This window comes from Pipistrellus kuhlii, unplaced genomic scaffold (assembly GCF_014108245.1).
Source record: "Pipistrellus kuhlii isolate mPipKuh1 unplaced genomic scaffold, mPipKuh1.p scaffold_m20_p_8, whole genome shotgun sequence".
Lineage (NCBI taxonomy): Eukaryota > Metazoa > Chordata > Mammalia > Chiroptera > Vespertilionidae > Pipistrellus > Pipistrellus kuhlii.
Window position 1 is genome coordinate 58,966,128 of NW_023425584.1, and position 22,543 is coordinate 58,988,670.

The window sequence follows — 22,543 nt, forward strand, 5'->3', positions numbered from 1 at the left end:
AATGTGCAAACACTTTAGTTAGAATACAGACTGAGAAAATGGACCATTAGAAGCAGCCATAGAGGTGGGGAGTCATTGGAGACCTTTGTATAATACATCACATGTATGCTAATTACTGTCTCATTTTCCTCCTCAAATCAATCTCCTAAGAGTTTGCTATCTTCAGTTTCAGCTACTTGCTCACACTGTTGGTTTTTTTTTTTTTATTGTCAAGCTATTTTAAAATAATTAACTCTAACTCTAAACCATTGTTTCTTAATCTTAAACATAAGGTTTTTCACACATACAAAATTGGAGTAAGTTGAGGGTGTTAATCTCACTATTAAACTTATTAAACACTTTATTAAAAATATCTACCAATGTAGGCACCAATATTGGCTAAAACCCCACAAAACATGTCACAAATTTTCTTTAATGATAGTTGAAGGATATGTTGAGTAAATATTGAACTATGAGATAACTTTTTGTAAGAAAGTGACTTTAGGGATTCTGGTTTGAGGGACACTTTAATTCATGTGTTTCTTGAAGGTGTTTTTTTCTTCTAACAGTTTACACTTTCACTGAAAGTTCCTTACTATTGATTATATCTTGAGCATTGTAACAAAGCAAATCCACAAGCAGTCAATATAATAAAATCACGGGGGGAGAAGTCCTGTAATGCTTCTGTGTCATACACTTGCAGCTGCTAGATGTTGTTTCAGTTGTTTAATGCCCTGTCACTTTTTTTTTTTTTTTTTATTCAGAGGAATCCTTTTTAAAATCTTGGTAGGAAAAAAAAAAAACACACAACCTTAATTGTGGCTTCCCACAGATGCCATTGTGGAAAAACTGTGCTTGGGACTGTGCTGTTTAGTCATCTCACGAAATTTCAGTTTTCAATATCAGTTATTCCTTCTATTCCACACTTTTATGCAGGGTGGAAAAGTCTGTGATCACTGATTCACCAGCCCACACTCAGCCTGTACCCTGGTAAGGGGTTGTCTTCTGAATCCTTCCGACCTTAGGTGTTGGCATTAGGGTGAAATTCTTTAACTGGGGTGACTGCAGACCATTAATACTTTGGGTTCGGGGGATCTGAGGATAGCAATATTGTAATTTACAAATGCAGTCAGACTATAGTGCTTCTCAGGTTTCATGCTGATGGGAAAATTAAGCCAGTAGGAGTGGCTTCATCCACTAATTTTGGAAGAAGCTGTGCTCCCCCCTTTTTTTTTACCACCACATGTTTGGCAAAGCTGGTCATCTCTGGCTCCAGGTATGGGCCCAACCGGAAAGCTGCTGTGACTCAGGGTTTGCCTGGCACCATGAAACTTAGGACCCTTGACATTCAGTGTCAGGTTTGAGCCTTGGAAGTACTGCTTTAAGTGCTTCATGATAAACACTGTTCCCTTTTTATACTAGGTTGTCACGGGGACCGCTTGTTTAGAGGCCTCAAGTTTTATTCAATTAGTATGCTCTTTCAGCAAGAACCTCTCAATATTAAGACCCAACATGAATACAATTGGCCACCTTCCCTAAGATTTCTCACTTAAATACATAATCCGCATTACCCACACGGTATTAAAACATCTGTTCTCGAGTAGGAATGCAAGCATTTGCATTTCTTTGCTGGCTTAAAAAATCATTTAAAAACATAACCCAGATAACTTTTTGGATGCATTCAGATAAGAGCAGGGAGAAGGACAGAAAAGCATGCTTCAATGGATTGTTCCAGGGCATTCTTGTGTCTTTGCAGAGCCCCTGACAGTTGTTCCTGGCAGGCATTCTTGTCTGCATGCCCTGTCTGCTTCCTCAGCTCGTTAGGAGTCAGAACTATGGACAATATATCAGCTTGGCATGCTGTGAACGAGGCGGGCGACACCTTGAAAGGGGGAATATGACACAAAACTGGACGTTTTATTTCTCCTTTTCTTACAACACCTGAATTATTATTGTGGCGTTCTTTTGTTTTTAATAACTACAACCAGAAAGCCCAGTCTGCATTCCTAAACCTCCTGTTAGGTATGAATGGAGTGAGAGGCTCCGTACCAGGTTGAAATGTACTGTATGCTCTTGGCCCTTGGCCGGGAAAGCGCCGACAGAAATCTTCACCATAAATCTTAGGCCCTAGACGTTTTGCAACAGTTGCTACGCTACTCAAGGTAAACATTTGTGTGTGTGTGTGTGTTTGTCCAAGGAAGATTCATGGTAAATATTGTATTTTTTTAAATTGCACTCACCACAAAAATTCTAATAAAAAGACAAGCTACGGCTTTTTTTAGAGATAACTCTTTATTGTTGAATTGTAAGTAGGTCAGAGAGTACTATCCCATACAGGGAGTCTGCCTCTCTTTTTCTAAAAAAGGAAAAGAGGATCATAAGTGTATAAAATGTTTAATGCAGCCATTAGAAAATACAAAAACACTAGAATGTTGATTTTTTTCAAAAGTAACACTGGGAGTCAGTAAGGGAACTTGCTCTTGCAGCCACACTGGCTGCCTTGAGCATGTCACAGACTCATGGGCTTACTGTTAGGTGAGTATAGGCTTATTTTTCAATAATAAAAGAGGTGTATTTGTTTTTAAGTTATCCTTTCATGTTAAGTTCACTTTTTTTATAGTCCACATTCATCAGGATTTGGAGGATACTTATTGGGTTACCTATGTGACTCATCATAGCCATTTGTCCATTTGGCTCTGTTCTGACAAAGGAAAAAAAAAATATCTCCTTTGACAACAGAATGCTTGGCTTATTAAGGCTTATTTTCACAGGGGCGATTATTTTGGTCGGTTTTGTTCACAGTGCCCACATCCTAGGCTTCTTAATAAATGTTTGTTAAATGATTTAACGGACATAGTATAATATTAACCTTTCTTTGTGGCGATCGTAGATTTTAAGTTGAGACGTCCATGACAGCATGTATGAGTTTGCCAGGGTTGCTCTTACTATTAATACATACCACAGACCGAGTCACTGAAGCAACAGCAATTTATTTTCTCACAGATCTGAAGCTGGAAGTTTGGGAGCAAGGTGTCAGCAGGATTGGTTAATCTGAGTCCCTTCTCTGTGGCTTGTAGATGGCTGTCTTCTCTGTGTCTTTACATGGCCATTCCTTTGTGTGTATCTGGTCTAAAGTTCCTCTTCTTACAAGGACTGGTAGTAGGGGATTGGGGCTCATTCTAATGACCTCAGTTTAAATGGAATTACCTCTTTAAAGGTCCTGTCTCCAAATATGTCTTATTCAGTGGTACTGGGGGATGGAACTTCAACGTAAGATGTTTAATGAGACACAAGCACATATCTACATGTATTTGAAACATGCTAAATCCAATTTTCTAAGCAGGGACCTGTTTTCTTCTGATTTTAGAGCCACACAGCTTTCATTCATAAGCTGGAAATGGCTTTCTAGAAAGAATATATTCTGAGAAGGTGGGTACACTTATAAGCATGCCTAGGACAGGGGAAATATATCAGTCTTGGATTATGTTAGTTTTGCCAAAGGACAGCGTTTCCCAAAATTTACTGATACTCTAAAGCAGCAAGGAAGACTTAAGGGGGAAAAAGAGAGACCTCAGCCACACCCGTTTACTAGGTAGTATGTTTTTGTTTTGTTTTTTAAGGTTTTCCAGATAATTTTGCCAAAGCAGTGTAGGGCCTTTTTTTTTATTATTAATTAAGATATAATAGTTGACATATAACATGTTCATTTAAGATGTAGACATGTTGATGCAATGCATGTATGTATTGCACTATGATTACCACCGTAGTGAACACTTTTATCAAATCACAGGTTGTAACTTAATTATCAGTTCTATTTTGTGGTGAGAATATTTAAGAACTAGTCTCCTTTGGAATCTTGAATTGGATAATACATTATTGTCCACTATAATCACAGTGCTGAGGGTTAGATATCCAGATTTTACTAGCTTCTAACTGAAAGTTTGCATCATTTGACCAGCATTTCCCCCAGTTCTCCCACACCCAAGACTTGGTACCACAATTCTACTCTTTGTTTCCTGAGTTTGGTCTTTTTATAATCTAAAAAAGAGATCATATAGTACTTGTCTCCTCAGTCTGACTTACATCACAATGCTCTCACGGTCTAGCCATGTTCTCATGGCTGAATAATATACAGTATACTTTATCTCCTTTATTCATCCAGATGATGATAGACACTTAGGTTGTTTTCATATTTCTACTATTGTTAATAATGTTTCAATAAACATGGGAATGTAGACATCTTTTCAATATCACATTTTCATTTCCTTTGGATATACATTGAGTGGCCAGATTATTAGGCGTTCAGAGATCATATATACACTGAGTGGCCAAATTATTATTGTGCATTCAGAGATCATTTGAGCGAATCCCTGATTAAGATCTGCAGTAATTGGATGCACTGTTGCCTTTCTGTTTTCTTGTACCAGTCTTGCCACTCTCTGTTCTGCCCTAACATTGACTAGTCCCTGACGGCCACAATTGGCATATTAGACCCAGATTTTCGGCTGACAGTCCAGTCTTTAAACACTTTAACAACAGCTGCTTTTGAACATTTAACAAATTCAGCTGTTTTGCTGATACTCACTCCATGGCTCTGAGCACCAACAATCATCCCACGTTCAAAGGCTGTTAAATCAAGTTGGTTTCCCATATTTTCAGGGGGAAAAATCACTTCTAATTGTCATGATAAACAACCTGACTCCCTATTTATAATGGTCTGGCCCTCCAGCAACTTCAGTGCGAAATTATAGCTAATTAGCCTACAAACATCAGGTGGTCATAATAATCTGGCCACTCAGTGTATATCCAGAAGTGGGATTGCTGGGTCATATGGTAGTTTTAATTTACAATTTTTGCAGAACTTCCTTACTGTTTTCTAAAATGGCTGAGCACATTTCCATTTCCACCAGCAGTGCATAAGATTTCTTTTTTGTTGTTAAATGACACTTAAAACACAACTAAAAAGCCACCTCAAAATCAAACTACAAAGCCTCTGTACATCAAAAGAAGCAATCAACAAAATAAAAAGGAAACTTGTAGAATGGACAAAAATATGTGAAAACCAAATAGTAGTTAAGGAGTTAATAGCCCAAATATGTAAATAACTCATACAACTCAATAAAACATGTAACAAAATATGATTTTTAAAAAAGGAGGGTGGGGAGGGTAGAGGAACCGAACAAATTTTTTTTTTTCCCAAAGGACACATCCACATGCCCAACAATACATGAAAGGATGCTCAACATCACTCATCATTAAGGAAATGTAAGTCAGAACCACAATGAGATCTCACTGCACACCTGTCAGAATGGCTGTCATAGAGAATATGAGATAGCAGATGTTGGGAAGAATGTGGGGAAAATGGAACATCTGGCATTTACATAGAATTACATAAAATTATGAAATTTAAAAGCTAGAAAGCAATTTAACAGTCACTGAAATTAGCAGCCAAGATTGATAGGAGGAACGGAGGCTAAGAGTGGTTACAGTGTTTGCCCAAATTCTCTTTCCGAAATGTGAGCAGCTCTGAGATTACAGTCCAGGCTCCTTGACTCCTGATCAGAGTTCTTCTCTCAGATCATGCTGTCATTCATAATGCATCTCACCAAGGAATTAAAAAAAAGAAAAAAAAAGAAAAACACCTCGTTTTGTATAATATCTTTAGCACATGGCACTGACATGTTAGAGTTGCACGGTTTGACAGGACACTTCATTACCCTGAGATTTCAGGTTCTTTTTCTGAACTTTCACAATCTATCCTTCCAAAATAATGTGCCTTAAGGGGTCTAAGTAGCCTAGAACTAGGTGGTCCACACAGGTCAGCATTGCTACCTTGCAGGTAACAGCAGAAAGTCTTTTTCTGGCTTACTAAAGTAGGGGTGTTGATTTCATTGTTTGCATAATGGGACATCAAGAAACTCTGCTTTTCATCGCTGACCAGTGTCACCCACTAAATAGTCTTAGAAAAAAATCATAACTAACATTGTCTAAATTTTCTAGACACTAATTATGGGGAAAAAAATTCTATGAGCCTATACTGAAAAGAGGAGTTTCTGCTTACAGGAAAAAAAATGAAAACTTAAAAAAAAAAAAAAAAGATTTTTTGCCTCTCACTTCTTTTTTCCATTGCTCCCCTTTTCTCTGAAAATCCCTTTAGACAAGTTAGAAAAGCAGAACTTGTAAAGTGAAGGACTTTGGTTGTTCCTTGAAATAGTGGGTGGGGTGCAGTCATGAGAAAGCCCTTAAATAAAAGCACCGCTTCCTCTGTTCTGTCCTAGAGTTGATTCCTTGAATCTAGGGGAAGTGAGTTGATTTTCCCCTCCTGTTGTTTTGGGTGGGTGCAAACTGCTGTGTGTGTTTATTTTTGAAATTGATCTTATTTTCATTTAAATATTTCAACCCATCTATAAAGGTAGTGTCATATAACAAGTCCTTTCCTCCCTACTTTTGTCATGTGAAGGGATTGCTATTCTGATACTTCATTGAACCCCATGAGTGTAAATTTTGCTCATCAGTATTGCAGGCTTATATTGTTTTGGTTTCTTTTGTTTAAATACTTTAATCTTTATCTCAACAATATTGATTTCAGTGGAAACTTTTATATATATATATATATATATATATATATATATATATATATATATATATAAAGAGAGAGAGGAATAGAGAGTTAGAAACATTGATGAGAGAGAATCATTGATCAACTGCCTCTTGCACACCTCCTACTGGGGATGTGCCAACAACCAACCAAGGTACATGCCCTTGACCAGAATCGAACCTTGGACCTTTCAGTCCACAGACCAACGCTCTAGCCATTGAGCCAAACAGGTTTCAGCTCAGTGGGAACTTTTTATTGCTTCAAAAGGAATGCTCTGTACGGAGTGTCCAACAGATGTAGAAAGCAAAATGAACCTACTCATTCTTGGATCATGGTCTAACTGAAAATAGCTTAAGTAATCATTTTATTTCATGTCTAACTGTCCACTCTGACATTTTAATGAATAATATTAATATATACTTTTTGTATTAGTTTTCCATATATTTACTCTCCCTACAGATTATGACACATTTAATTTATTTTATAATTTCATAGACATGACTAATACTCAGTTATTCTTCAAGTACTATTGAACTGAAATTTGCACATCACATAAACATATACATCTTGACTTATTTTTTAAAATTTGCAAAACTTTTGCATTAAACTTTTTATGCTAGAAGTTTAATCAATAATAATCAAATGGGTTAAATTAACAATGGATTTTTTAATAGTTGTTTATTTATGCCTATAATTTAGTTACATCATAATAATACTGTTAAAGAAATTTTGAATTTTTGGACAATTTAAAAAGTATCTGGAGTAAATAGATAATGTATTAAATTTGGTTTCCACTCAAAAATTAGGTAGAATAGTTGGTACTATCTTAGTACTTATATTTTAGCCATTCTTGACATTATTGAAATTAGATCTTTAAAATAAGGATAAAATCATTGCTGATCTAAGGCTGCCACGTTGATTTCAGATGATTATTCTTTATAAAAATCCACCCTCCCACCCTTGTGTGCAAGTGGGACTCTATACCCACAAACCCCCACAGGAGGTGGGCCTGTCCCAAAGAGTGATAGTCCTTTTCATTTCTTTTTAAAAAAATATATTTATTGAGTTTTTACAGAGAATAAGGGAGAGGGATAGAAAGTCAGAAACATTGATGAGAGAGAAATATCTATCAGCTGTCTTCTGCACACCTCCTGCTGGATATGTGCCCGCAACCAAGGTTCATGCCTTTGACCAAAATTGAACCTGGTACCATTGAGTCCGCAGGCCCATGCTCTATCCACTGAACCAAACCAGCCAGGGCTGCTCATCTTTTTTCTAAGTTACAGAGAAGCTTTTGCTTTTCAAACATGTGCCCCACAAGACAGCCCAGAGAGGGAATCTTTTCAAACTGTTACAATTGAGATATATGGGACAATGATGGCCCTGTTATTGAAGAAGTTTTCATGGATGAATTGGGTTTCAAGGAAGGCCATTATAAATGGTAAAGATTTATTATGTGGATCACAGGGAGAAAGGTTTTGCATATGGGTGAAGGGGAGCAGCATTTAGCATGGGTGGAAGTACAAGGTCTGAGATGAATAAGACATCTGCAGTAGTTAGTGAAGAGACGAGATTGATTGGAACAAAATGTGCATGTCTTTGATGAGTAGAGGATTAGACGGAAAAGGTCAGCAAAGGTCTGATTGTAAGGATCCTGAGTACAGTGTAAGGAATTTGGATTTCATCCTCCAGATGAGAAATCACCCTAGGCATTTGTCCAAATGCATCACATGATCAGTGATAACTTACTTTCGGTAGATTAACCCAGGGTTGTACAGCATTAAATAGAAGGAATAAGGAAAGATTAAAGGAAAGGAGACAAGTTAGAGGATGCTACATACAGTACATGGTTTTCCTTATCTAGCCAAGGATCTAATGAAGATGAAAGGAAAAGCTGATTCCATAGTGTTTTTTTTATTATAACCTGATCTCTGAAAGAAATCCATATTTATTATAAAAAATTTTGAAAATATAAATATATATACACACGAAAGAAAATTAAAATCATCATTCTCTTTTAAATCATAGATGAACACAGCATTTTAGGCACTATTGATTTTTTATTTTGTTTCAATTTATGTATGTTGACATTATGGTATATGAACACTTATTTTTATATAGCTAGTTATTTTTGTCATTACTATGTAGTGGACATTTTTTTTTGTTAATAAAAATTCCCAAAGGACCTCATTTTACATGTCTATACACTATCTCATTTCATGACTAATATAGTTAACTATTCCAATGAATATAAATTTAGAGCATTTCCAACTTTTTGTTATTATTATTAATACTACTTTAATGAACATCAATCCACATAAATGTTTTATTCCATACTCCTCTTCCCTTCTCCACAAAAAAGTAAATTACAAAATAATACAAAAACAAAGTTAAGCATTTTGTTCATTTATTTATTTTGCCTATTTTGATTCTAGTTCTGATATAACATGTCCTACCCTTAGTACATGTTAAGAATTTGGGGGCCTAGGGGATCCTTACTGAAGATTTGTTGAAATTATTGTTTTATTTTGTTGCTTGCCATTTAAAATGATGTATTGATATTTTGATCCATTGTTCTATATATGGGCATTTAGGATTTTTTCAGTTTTTCTCTATTTTAAACAATGTGTGTGTGATGAATATCATTGCACATATTTTCATGTGCACAAATAAAAAGGTATAAACCTTAAAAGTGAATTATAGGGGTTGAGGACACATAAATCTTCAGTTCTAGTAACTTATGTAAACTAAAGCAATTTACGCTCACTTCTGCGGGCAGCACAGAGAAATTCCAACTTACCCACATCCTTGGCAGCCCTTCCTTTTAAATGCCTGCAAATCTGATGGATGTGAAATAGTATCTTATTTTGTTTTGCATTTTTCTGATAACTGATGAAGTTTAGCATGTTTTTATGTCTGTTGGCCATTCAGACTTCTTGTCTGGAATTTACCCATTTTGTATTTAGTTACAGTCTTTGTCCTCTTTTTGTATACTCTGGATACTAATCCTGTGAAAGTTATTTCACTTGCCAAGGTATTCTTCCAGTATCTGTCTATTAAACCTGTTTATTAAAATGTAAAACAATTTTAGGCAGATTTATCAAAGTTTTAAAGTGTTAAAGTGTGGGTGTTTTCTATCTTGATTAACACGTTCTCCAAAGTCAAAAGCCCTTCACCTACATTTTGTTGTCATTCTTTTTAAGTTAATTGCTTTACCTTACATTTTTAATTCGTCTGACACTCATTTGCATAACTACGTAGACATTTTCCAGATTAAGGAAAGTGAAAGGTATAAAACAAACAAAAATTGGGTGAACTGTATTATAGATTCCATTTCAAGTCTGGTTTTTATTTCAGCAACAGGTAGCCACATCCACCGAGGTTTGAGGTAATGAAATCAATGTCTTTCTCCTTGACAACACAGCAAATCCACAGGTGTTCATCCACGTGAATTCTTTCAAAATCATGACTTCTAACTGGAGTTGAATATGATTTGATACTTGTGTATTTGCAGACTTAAGTGTTCCTAACATCTTGCGTACATCCAGAAGGAATGCGTTGTCATCTTTAATTGGTTAACAGAGGATTCCTTTTACTTTCAGCAAGTCACAGAAGCTGTGAGCCCCTCAGTGCTGCCCCCTTCAGCTTTGCCGCTGGACCAGCTTAATAACGCGGTCACTGCCTTCAGCACCTTGGAAGACCTTATTCGCTATCTCGAACCAGACAGATGGCAGTTGGACTTAGAAGATCTGTATAGGCCAGGTTGGCAACTTCTTGGCAAGGCTTTTGTTTTTGGAAGAAAATCCAGAGGTAAGCTCTCTCTTCAGATTAGAATCTCATTTCCTTTCCTTAGCAGCTCATGTCCCAGATTCTTCTGCCATAGCTTCTGATAAGTAGAGTTTAAAAGCTCTTCAGGGATATATTGACATAATCCATTTTTGTAACATTTGAATATATTTGCATATTAAATGAGAACACATACAAAAGAGGGCACTTCATTATCACTCAGTGAATTTGGGAGATTAAAATGGCTACTTTTGCTGAATATTCTTGTCATTTTTTAAATTCAAAAATATCACTTTGATGGTCTTCTATTATATTTCATAAGAATCAGTGCTTATTCAAACCTAATATATGGGGCATATTGATTTAGAGATCCAAGAGATATTATCATAGCTGCTAAGGAATCAGGTTTGGAGCTGGAAAAGGGGAAGCTCTATTGAATTCATTATCTAGCCTATCCGTGAAGGTCAGGATAGTATCAATTTCTATTTCCAAAACCTAGAAACTTTTATAAATAATATGAAAAGTAACAATGGCTCACCATAAAATAGAACTAGCTTTTTCCAAGATAGAATGCGTAGTAGGAAGGAACCCACACTACTGTAAATTTACTTCTGAAATGATCACTTTTGACCATAGGAGCATATCTCCCTTCAAGACTGAAGGTATTGATCACTACACTTGATTCCACACAGTCAAGAAATTGAAACTAATGTTAACTGAGCTTGCTCTAAGGTTAGCTAATATCCTAGTACCTTTAGAATCGGAAAGCATTCATATCAGACACAAATGAGCATGTAATATAAAGAACTGAATAATTGTAATACACTCAAAAACATCTGTTGAAGTCTGTCAGAAACATTGAAATCTGCCTGGTGTCACTTTGGAGAATGGGAAGACACCCTGTAAAATGCATCAGAGGGAACAGTGTTTAGTTAATTTGAGTGATTCCCAGGGGCAGATTGCACCAGACTTGTTCTCCTAAATCTTGTCAGAGAGAAGCCCGCTTCCTGCCCTTTCCTGCTAAGGGTTGCAGCCCTTCTGGGTGAGGAGCTTTCATCTCAGCAGGCCACGTTCAGACTTGCCCAACCGTGGTCGTTTGCTATGCCAACAGACGTGGTTTCCTTTCAGTGATATTTGAAAGTGGCGTTCAAGTCCATGGGCAGCCGAATCTTGTCCAGATGCTGAAAGTTGTTACATATTTATAAGATTTGATCTTGATGAATAACTTGATGAATAACCTACGAACAATACTTCCCTTCCCTCCCACTTCGGAACAGGAAAATGGGGATCTGTGAGGCTGGCTGCAGCAGCCATGAATAGAGCCTTTGTTGGCAAATTGGAAGTAGATGATCATGCTGATCTGCAAAGAGCAGGGGGAGTAAACCAGGTTCGAAGCTCAGATGTAGTTTTTGATGGCTGATCTCGGGATTTGAGCCTAAAAATCTTCCTTCTAGTCAGATGCCTTTATTTACGCCTGTACCTCTGCACGTGGTGATCCATGATTTGGACAGCAGCTAGCAGATATTTTTAAAAGCACCCAGTACTGAACTAGATCTTTCAAATATTCATTTAGCACTTTCCAAATTGAAGCCCTTTGCTGTTTGCCAAAACTATTAACTTTTTAAGCATACAGTAAGTGCGAGAAAAGCAGTGTATATTTTTGGAACTTTACATAAACTAAAATGCAGGTGTGGGATAACATCTATATAGACAAACCCAACTTCCCTCCCAAGAGTCTTTCTACAAAGGAATGAGGAGTCAAACATTTAAAAGCTTCTAATTAGACATCGAAATAGATTTTCCACAGAATAAACATATCACCGTGTTATCACATTCATCTTAGAAAGACCACCCTCAGATTGCATTACAGTAATAGAATATGCTTGGGCTGCATATCTCAAAAGAATGAACAACAAACATAATAAAATGTGAGCATGGTTGTTGTTTTATTTCAATCAAGCACTATCCTTTTCAGTAAAACTTGCAATAAGAATTAATCTAAACAAGAAAATTTGCATTAGAAATAACTTTCATTAGTGTCATGCTCAAAATCTTCATTCTTCAGAAAGACAAATTAATGAATGTATTGTCTTAGGTGGTAATTTTTAAAAGGAAATAAGGAATTTGAATGCTGAGTTTTACTTTACAAATATTTTGTAGAGGGAGGGAAAGTTCCATAATATTATAGTTAAGTGTTTGTTTGTGTGTGTGTGTGTGTGTGTTTTAACTTAAATTATGTGTTGGGGCTTAATCTTTCTCTCCCTATTTCTTTTTCCAATAATAATAATAATTTAATAATAATAATAATAATAATAATAATTTATTATTATTATTATTTTGCCTAGAAAATTTGCACAATGTTTAGAGAATTTGTGATCCCAATTTATACTCACATGACTTGTTTTAATATAAAAAACATAACAAATGAGTGGAAGCTAAGTTGAAAGTGTGCTTAATGAAGCTTAAGTGGATTTGAAGCCCTAGAAATAACAAGTATAATTTTCAGCTATGATTACCAAATCTAAAACCCTTATTGTATTTTTATCCCAGAGTGGACAGCACTAACGTTTTTCTCTTTCATTATTTCCCCTTTCTTCTTCTGGCTCAGGGTTCTCATTCATACCATGCTACTACAGGAAAAAAAAAAAGAAAAGAAAAAGAAAGCATATTTTCTAAGTCAGGCTTAACTAGTACTTAAAAAGGGCTTTTGACTTCTGTGTCAAACATGATAAATGAGTGGAAGCTAAGTTGAAAGTGTGTTTAAATTTTCACATTGTAGCAGGTATCATAACTTAGTTCACTTGGGAAATCTATCTAACCTTTTATTCTGGTTAAGTAAACATTTTAAAGTGAACATATACAGTCTCATTTTCTAGTTTCATGAAATAGTGTGTTTAAAAGTATTTGAGGTAGATGAATATCCTTTCAAAGCTAAGAGCTTCATTCACATTCTAAAGACGCATAAATTTTAAATAAGCGTCACAAATTTTGGCAACTGGCTTCTGTATGTGCATGCATGTTTTAGGTTTTCTCTCTTTCTTAATCAGATGGTAACTTCTAGAGGAAATATTCAAATAGGCTCGTTTGTAGCTTTAACAATAAAGAGAAGTATGTGCCTGTGCTATTATTGCACCAAAATGAAATCAGGCAAAATCAGGTGGCATCACTTAACCTGGTTATCTCATTAATTTTATTAGAGATAAGTTGGTCCTTTATAGCACTGAAAAGAATGAACTCATTTCCCCTTAAATATTCAAAAGCTTTATTTTTTACAGGATCATTTTTTCAGATGAAAAGAAAAGGAAATCTTTAAATGCTCTAATAAAACAGTGATTTTTTCTATTGAAATGGAAAAGATAATTTTTAACTGTATAAGGTGTTGAAAGTAACCTATTGAATCAGCATTTCTCGGTGTTCTCCTGACTATAACTAAGTTTTTAGCCAACCAAATAGTTTATATATGTTTACATTTATGATTGAATATGCATAATTTATAAAATATTTCTAGAAAATACATGAACTCCCTTGACATTTTAGGAAAATTTGATCATATATACAATATAACAAAGCCAAGAAAATAAGCATTTGATTCATGGTTACCTTGTTATTTCAAAATTATTTTAAAATATTGGGCTAAATTTTTAAAATGGGATTACATAGTCATGATAATTATTTAAAGCAATCTCTAACCAGAGAACGTTTTTTCTTTTTCCTCGATTCTTATTTATAATATTTTCAATATTAGGAAAAGGTATTTAACTAGATTTATTATATTTTAGATAATTTTCCTAAAGTTTAATAAACCATTAATTTTATTGGTGGAAAAAAACTGATAAATTATATGTTATCCAAAACTCTTCAATTTTATTGGAATTTTTTTAATTTGCATATCTCTAAAGGGGAAAAAAGGCAAAGTTTAAAGCAGAAATTAAAATTATACTACAGATACTTATCATAATTGACTATTATTTATATCTTAGATATAAATTCATATTAAACATTACATTTAATTTTGATATAATTTCACTAAGGCAGTATAACTTTGTGGTTAAAAACAATGGTTCTTTGAGAATTTACTATTGATCAAAGGATATTTTGTTTGGTCTTGACAAATAGATACTGTTTTAAAGAATAAAGCACAGCATAGCTTAACCAACTTGTTAAAGGAATAGAGACAATGGCTATACATTAGACATTTCTTCCATCCTTGATAAGAAGAATAGAAATCTGAGTTAAATTAAATTTCAAAGGCCAGAAATTCTCAATGTACTATCATAGAAGCAGTGCTTTCCAACAACCTCTGCTCTTTTAAAATCTTTCTTTTCTGCACACTCCACTCAGCTGTCTTCAAAATTTCATTTTCTTCACTCCTTTTTATATTTTATTATTTTTATTGCCAGAAAGATTATAGGAAGTCTTGTCCACAAGTTCCTGTATGTTGTTCTTCATTAATGGCATGAGCTTGTAATCTTTTTGAAACTTGCATTTATTTTTTAATCAAAGTATTCATTATTTGACAGTCTATTCTTCCCTCCAATAGTCTCCTTGTTTACTTTCTTACTAAGGTTAAAAGGTGTAGCCCTCTTTTTCCTCTGTCGTTTCCTATTTATAGCTCTCAACTGTTTTGTTGGCCCTGTTCTTGACATTGCACAATGGCATCTCTTTATTGGTCACTAAATCATAATGAAGCTTTGTTTACTATGAAATAGAAAGACCAACTTGCAAGCTGCATCGCTCCCAGACCTAGCTACAATAAGGAGGGGTATTGCCAGAATTATTGTTCATGACATAGTTTGATTTCTTTATGAAAAGAGTTTAATAGAATATATTCAAGCCCAGAGCGTGAACATCTATTTTTTTTTCTTCCTTTTATGCCATGCAGTGATGGATCTGAACCTTCTAAAAGAGGAGGTAAGGTTGTACAGCTGCACACCTCGTAACTTCTCAGTGTCCATAAGGGAAGAACTAAAGAGAACCGATACTATTTTCTGGCCAGGTTGTCTCCTGGTTAAGCGCTGTGGTGGAAACTGTGCCTGTTGTGTCCACAGTTGCAGTGAATGTCAATGTGTCCCAAGCAAAGTTACTAAAAAATACCATGAGGTAGGTATATCGTTTTATTTCCGGGTTCCTTTGGGTATTTTGTTGCTTTAAAAATAACAAAAACAGTGTATCTGAAATGAAGTTTTGTTTGGAAGGCTGTAGCATTAATTAAAAAAAAAACACACACAAATACACTTATGTTCTCATTTTTAAAATTAGGACTTTTAACTAAAAATAAACAGACATTAAATATTTTGAAAGCTTTTCTTTTGATAGTATACCATGGTAGTCAGTAAAGTATTTTTCTCTCATACAAAAAAAAAAACACCAAAATGTGTTCTTTTATACGGTAAAATAAGGGTGAAACTGCAACTTTTCAAAATCCGAAGGGAAAAATTTTAAATAGAAACTTGGAGATGAATCATTGTCTAATTTGGAGAAAGAAGATCTTTGATATTTATTTTTCCATTTGAGGCAGTGTAGGTACCTATATCCCAAAAAGACATGTTCATAAATATACCCATCTTCCTATTATTCATATTGTCCCAAATAATCTGTTATGGATGCTTCACCCTTTTATCTTTTTACGAATCAAGAAAATTCTGACATTAAAACTTAGCAACTATTGTTTTTCAGAGCCTTGGGAACCTTAGAACTGATACACTCTAAATTATTCATGATGCAGGAATATCCAAAATTCTATCCCTCTATCTCTCCAAGAGCATCCTGTAGCATTCATACATTAGGAAGCAATTCCTTCTTGATGAGTCAACTTTGAATTTATAAAACCTTTCCATTATACCAAGCCAAAATCGGCCTTCTTTACTTAATTTCAATATAGCTTCATTTCTATAGTTTTCTTCTAAATAAAAGAATCTTAAGAAAGTAAATATATGCTTCATAAGCAAAATGAATTTTTCGACTTGCATAAAGATATCAATGAAACCCTAATCCGTTAGGTAATCTAAACAAGTACAGTGTGATAAGCTATCCTGCATATGACATGGTTGTCCTGCCCTTCAACAACATTGTGTTGGCAGCTGGTAAAGTGAGGGGGGAGGAAGCACTGGATTCCAGAAGACAATGGATCCTTTTTCCAACCTAGGTCTGTTTTTACCTTGTAACCATCAGCAGGGTACTGAGCCTCAATAAAATAATGTAAGATATGAGAATTATCTGTTTGTTTTTTTCCCTAGCTATGTCATTCCAAGGCAGTTACTAATTGCAATTTTTAAAAGGTAACATCCCAAACTAGAAGATTAAAAATAGGACAATTTACTGCCTTAACTCATGTCCTACTTTCATTGCTTCAATGTATTCTTCCAATGTGCCTTGTGCTGGGAACAGTCTCCACTCGTCACAAGAAGTAGACAGTTATGGACATGGTGGCTCAAGAAGCTCCAGCCAAGCTATGCCCAGAGTCCAGGCCAATTGCTGCTCCATGAACTGGGGTATCTAGTCAAGAAGAAACCTTCAATCTGTTTTAAGTTTAAACAGATTAAACATAAAATACCTTATAGGTCAGGCTGATATTAGAGTTGTTGAATGGCCTAACATAAAAGGTTGGAATGAGAATAGGAATTAAACTTGAGTGATCTTTTCCCACCGAAAGTCATTCCATTTTGAACCATCTAAAGCAAGTTTTTACTAAACAAAGTGCATTTTGGGACCTCATTTAGCCAACAAATATTGGGTATATGACACCATTCTATGAGCTATAAAATCCAAAACAGCTTTATCAGCCTTTTTAAACCAGCCTCTCAGATGCTGATTCCATGCAATGCTTTTGGTCAGATAAATCAGTCTTCAAGTGAAGCATATCCTCTTCCATGTTATACTTTTAAATGTATTTTCAAATAGCATTAGGTGTAGGGTTATGCGGGAAACTGTCAAAGAATTTGTAAAACTGTTTTAAAGTCTCAGGTAAAAACTTTGTGGGGAAAGGCTGTGGACAATGCTTATAGCATCACTGGACTTCTTCCAGAATGACAATGATCCATTACACACTAGACTTTGGGTGGGGTTGATTACGTATGCATTATATATATGCATACATATATATCTTTATGTGTGTAATTACATGACCATCAAATGTAAGGTTCCCATATCCCTAAAGTGTATATGTATAGAAATATCATTGACTAGTTACCTGCTTCAAATTTTTCATAAATAGCTCCAGTAATAACCTTGTCTTAATTTTTTATCAATAAGTGTTATATGATTTTTTTTTTGGTAAAGGATCAAATTATTCTATGAAAAAAGGGAAGTTTAATTTGATGTAATTCATCATTCCCGAACCCTGAATTTTTCTTAGTTTATATTTTGGAAATAAATTCTTAGTCTAATACTACCCTTGAATAAATGAAATTATTTTTAAAATATAACTTAAAATATTATGACTTTTTTATATTACTTGGGCTTTCATTCTCTTTGATGAGCATTGTTCTCATTTACACTTTGAAGATTTTTCCACCTCATGGAGAAGGCAGAAGTAAAGACAGAGCTTAAAAGTTCTAAGTTTTCTTTCCTTCATCTCTACTATACCAGCTTTACCATTTCTATACCATCTCTACTATACCATTATTATCTTGTCTACCTTGTTTATATCTTCATATATATTTAATTTCATTTTTCATAATTTAAAGTACAGTCTTTCTTATGCATGGATCTATTTATTTCGGAGGAAAATATACCATTCAATTGACTTTTTCTAGTAATGAGTCCCATCCTCCAAGGTTCTTTGACACTCCAAAATTTAAGGGCACTTTGCATACTTTGGGCAATGGTACCTGTGCCTCTATTCCTTGATGCTACCTTCTGTATGTAATCAATTCCTTTCCACTGGTTTTAGCTTTTCCCTGGATTATTTTTTCATGTGCTTATATTTAGAGTTTGATCTGCTCCCTCAACATTTTGTGAGATAGTCTTCTGCCTTTTTGGTGTTTTTTGTTTGTTTGTTTGTTTGTTTGTTTTTTGTTTTTTTTATTGTCTTCTAAACTGTATCCTAAAAATCCAATGATCATCTTTCATATTATCTGGGACATGCTGGTCATGTTTCAAGTCTAACTTTCTCTTCTCAAGTTAGAACTTTCAAACAGAACTGAGAAAGAAAATAAGTATAGTCCCACCACCTTGTGTTAGAATTTCTTATCCAAGACTTCAACATCACTAGGACATAAATAGATTATTTTTCTATCTGATCTCTACAAACATTTGTGGATGAAGACTGTGTGTGTGTGTGTGTGTGTGTGTGTGTGTGTGTGAAGGGGCTTTTGTTGGGTGAATGCATCTTGACATAAGCATTGCTAGAGGATGGGAGGGTTGTAGGGTTGCAGCTTAGCATCACTGCTTGTTAATATGGCATACGGTAGCCTACCTTACCTTTCCCTGTCATAGTAATTTTTCTCCTGCCAACTGGGAAAATGTATACAGGTGAAGATAGGAATTAAAGATTGCCAATATCACAATTTATCTGTCTTCCTAACCACATTAAAATAGTACATTTTTAGTCATTTTTATTCTAGCATTATGAAATGTAATAAAAATCTAATTTAGAAGTTGACTATTTCCTATAGTTATTTTAAGACATGCAGTTTGTCTTTCTGCAAAGAAAGTTACTAAATAAGTAGTATGCATAACTAGGTATATTCTGAGTCTTCATAAAATTATTACTATCACTCTAATAATTCATATTTGGCCTAAGTACAAATACTGGTTATGCCACTTATTCTCTCTAAGCTTCTGTTCACTCATGTGTAAAATAGGGGGGATAGTGATAAATTACTTCATAGAATTCTTGTGAGTTAAAGTCTGTAAAATCCTTATTATAGTGGTTAGCACTCATAAGCATTCAAAAAATGTTAGCTAATTAACCTTCGGTATGACCGCATTCTCCAAATGAGTTATACATTCTTTTTATTTTCCCCCCCTTATTTTAATCTTCAAGAAGAACAGTCATAAGACTTGACTTGTGCCTTTTTGGATTAATGAAAATGTCCAGGAACTTTTAGAAGTTGCTCTATGAAGTTATCTGTGTCATACCCAGAGGGCAGAGAAACTAGACAACTTCATGTTATTATGTTCTCTAGGGTTTGTTTAGAATCCAAACATAAATTCTAAAAATGTATCATTTCTATTATAAGGAATAAAATGGAATGCACATTAAATAGGTCATTCTTTTCAAGTACGTTAGGTAGTCTTTTATAGAATACACAAGAGACCTGATGCACAAAATTCATGCAAGGGGCGTGGCCCACACAGCTGCAGCAGTTCACCTCAGTCCTCATAGCCCCAGCTTCATCTGGAAGATTGTCCGGAAGGTAGTCAGGAAGAACTTCTGGTCTAATTAGCATATTACGCTTTTATTATTATAGATAGCTATGTCCTTTTGTTGTGTTGAAAGGAATTATGTTCATCATCATTGTCTACTGTGCTATATATTTTATTAAGATTCCCAGCAACCCAAACTGCAAGTAACTGCACTAAATAGAGCCATTATTGTCATTGCCAAATCTCCGTATGCTGCACAGTAGGACCCAGCTGCAGAAAGTTAGCTGTGACAGAGGCTGATGTCTATGAAGTACATCTAATCCATCCCATCAAGTTTATAGAGGACTTGAGGTATAGCCAAGAAAATTAATGAGTGGCATAATTGAGCTAACTCAGCTGCAGAGCGATCATGTTTCTTTTCACAGTATCGCAGTACTTGCGTGTATTTCTTCGAGCATAAATATTTGTTAAATGTGTGAACAAACGAATGACTGAAAGAGACTAACAAACAGAAAAAACTAATTGTTCCGTAGCAGTTCCAACATACTTCACCAAGGTGAAATGTCTCCATATTCTTAAAAGAGTTAAATGAAGAGTGCATAGTGACTTTTTCCATTTAAGTACTATTCTTTATTCTGAGGCAGCATCCTTCCAAATTGTGGGTATTGAAATACTCTTGGTTTCATGAAAAAATTGGTCATGTATGATTTTTTTTTTTTGAGGGTTGGGGGGTTGTATTCGTACTGCCTTTACTAGGAAAAAAACACATAAAATCTATAGGTCTTTGTTGGGCCCCAGGTTTATTTTCCCTGAAATGTTACTTGTCTGTGAACCCATACCTGATAGACATTGATTGATTTTAACGGCGGCTTACCTTGCTTCCTCCAGGTCCTTCAGTTGAGACCAAAGCCTGGTGTCAGGGGATTGCATAAATCTCTCACCGACGTGGCCCTGGAGCACCACGAGGAGTGTGACTGTGTGTGCAGGGGGAGCACCGGAGGATAACGCATCGCCACACGCCGCCTTGGCCCGGCAGCGCCGCGCAGCGCAGAGGCTGGCTCTGTGAGAGAACTGATGCGTTACCGCCATCCATAATCTCAGTTGTTTGCTTCAGGGACCTTTCATCCTTCAGGATTTACAGTGTGTTCTGAAAGAGGAGACTCCAACCGGAATGAGGAGTTGTGCAACAGCTCTCTTGAGAGGAGGCCCCCATGACAGGGAAAAGGTCTCCGGGTGTGGAAAAAAAATATATTAAATGTTGTAGATCACTAGCTAGTTAGAGTGACCCTGCACTTACTCGGCTGGCTGTGTTCTATGTGTCAGTTGTCTTGATATGACTTTAGTTAATGTCAGTACAGGAAGGAAATGAGTGCAGATGGGCACCTGATTCTATTGCCTTGCTTATTAACTCTCAAGCTTCATAGTCTGGGCCTAAAAAAGAATCACAGAAATCTGGAATTTTCCCCTTATGGTCACATGTATAAACCAGAGTGTTTGATGGCCTACAAACTTGGTTTTGGAAAAAAAAAAAAAAAAGAACTATGTTGTTATAAATTAAACTTATGTTCTGTTGATAAGAAAGACTGGATTTTCCATATTTCTTATAAAGTATTTCTATCATTTAGAGGACACGAACTACATTTCATGGTTTGGAAGAGACAAACCTGAAAAGAAGAGTGGCCTTACCTTCACTTTATCTATAAGTTGGTTTATTTGTTTTATTGTGTACATTTTTTATATTCTCCTTTTGACATTATAACGGTTTGCTTTTCTAATCTTGTTAAATATATCTATTTTTACCAAAGGTATTTAATATTCCTTTTTTTATGACAACCTAGATCAACTATTTTTAGCTTGGTAAATTTTTCTAAACAGAATTGCTATAGCCAGAGGAACAAAGATGATATGAAATATTGTTGCTCTGACAAAAATACATGTATTTCACTCTTATATGGTGCTAGAGCTTAGATTAATTTGCATTTTTTAGATTATTGAAATGGGAAATAAATAGAATTTGGTACGTTTTGAACACTTTTCAAAATAAGTAAGTTATCATATCCTCCACTTCTGTTATTGGAGATGCAAATAGAAAGTGACATAGGGACATAGGGAAATAAACATCTGGATCCATCATTACTCACCCCGAACCCTTATTGTCAGAACCGAGAGCCTAGCTCAGAAGAACACAAAGCACCTTGAAAAGAAGAGACTCAACGGCTTCCTGAAAAGCATGCTCTGCTGTCCTGTAGGAACACATCCTATTTATTGCTATGTTCTGGTTTTATTCTCTTGAAACTCTGTTCCACACACTTGTATAAATACATGGCTATTTTAATGTACAGAAGTATATCCTTTAACCAATTCACATATTGTACTCTTTGGCAATTGAAAAGGAAATCAGTAAAATACCTGGCTTGTAAATGCTTAATATTGTGCCTAGGTTATGTGGTGGCTATTTGAATTAAAAAATGTATTGAATCACCAAATAAAAGAATGTGGCTATTTTGGGGAGAAACTCGAGTATGTGTGAGTGTGCATTGTGTGTGTGTGTGTGTGTGTGAGAGAGAGAGAGAGAGAGAGAGATTTGTCTCTGAAACACCCAGAATGTGAAAAGTGATAAAATGTCTTGTTACCATAAATTTTCATTATGCAAAAATGGATGTCGGTTTAAAAGACAAGTAATGAAGTGGATATTTCTATTGAGGCTTCTCTGTCTCTTGTCTCCAATGCTTTTTAAAAAATAATATATTTTTATTGATTTCAGAAAGGAAGGGAGAGAGAGAGAGAGAGAGAGAGAAACATTAATGATGAGAAAGAATCATTGATTGGCTGCCTCCTGCACATCCCCCACTGAGGATGGAGCCTGCAACC

The 22,543-nt window shown here is 35.2% G+C and overlaps 1 protein-coding gene across 3 annotated transcripts in view; it reads left to right on the top strand.

The window, feature by feature from the left end:
* The window catches only part of PDGFC (platelet derived growth factor C), a 171,772-nt gene extending 149,585 nt beyond the window's left edge, over positions 1-22,187 (top strand). For 2 of the 3 annotated variants that reach the window (XM_045576256.1, XM_036423746.2), the window contains 3 exons: positions 10,180-10,387; positions 15,246-15,463; positions 20,561-22,187. In XM_045576256.1, coding sequence (XP_045432212.1) covers positions 10,180-10,387; positions 15,246-15,463; positions 20,561-20,677 — 543 coding nt within the window. In that variant the 3' untranslated portion in view covers positions 20,678-22,187. The remainder of the gene's footprint in view (positions 1-10,179; positions 10,388-15,245; positions 15,464-20,560) is intronic. The other variant, XM_045576257.1, reaches the window with a different exon arrangement.
* The last annotated feature ends 356 nt before the right edge of the window (positions 22,188-22,543 follow it).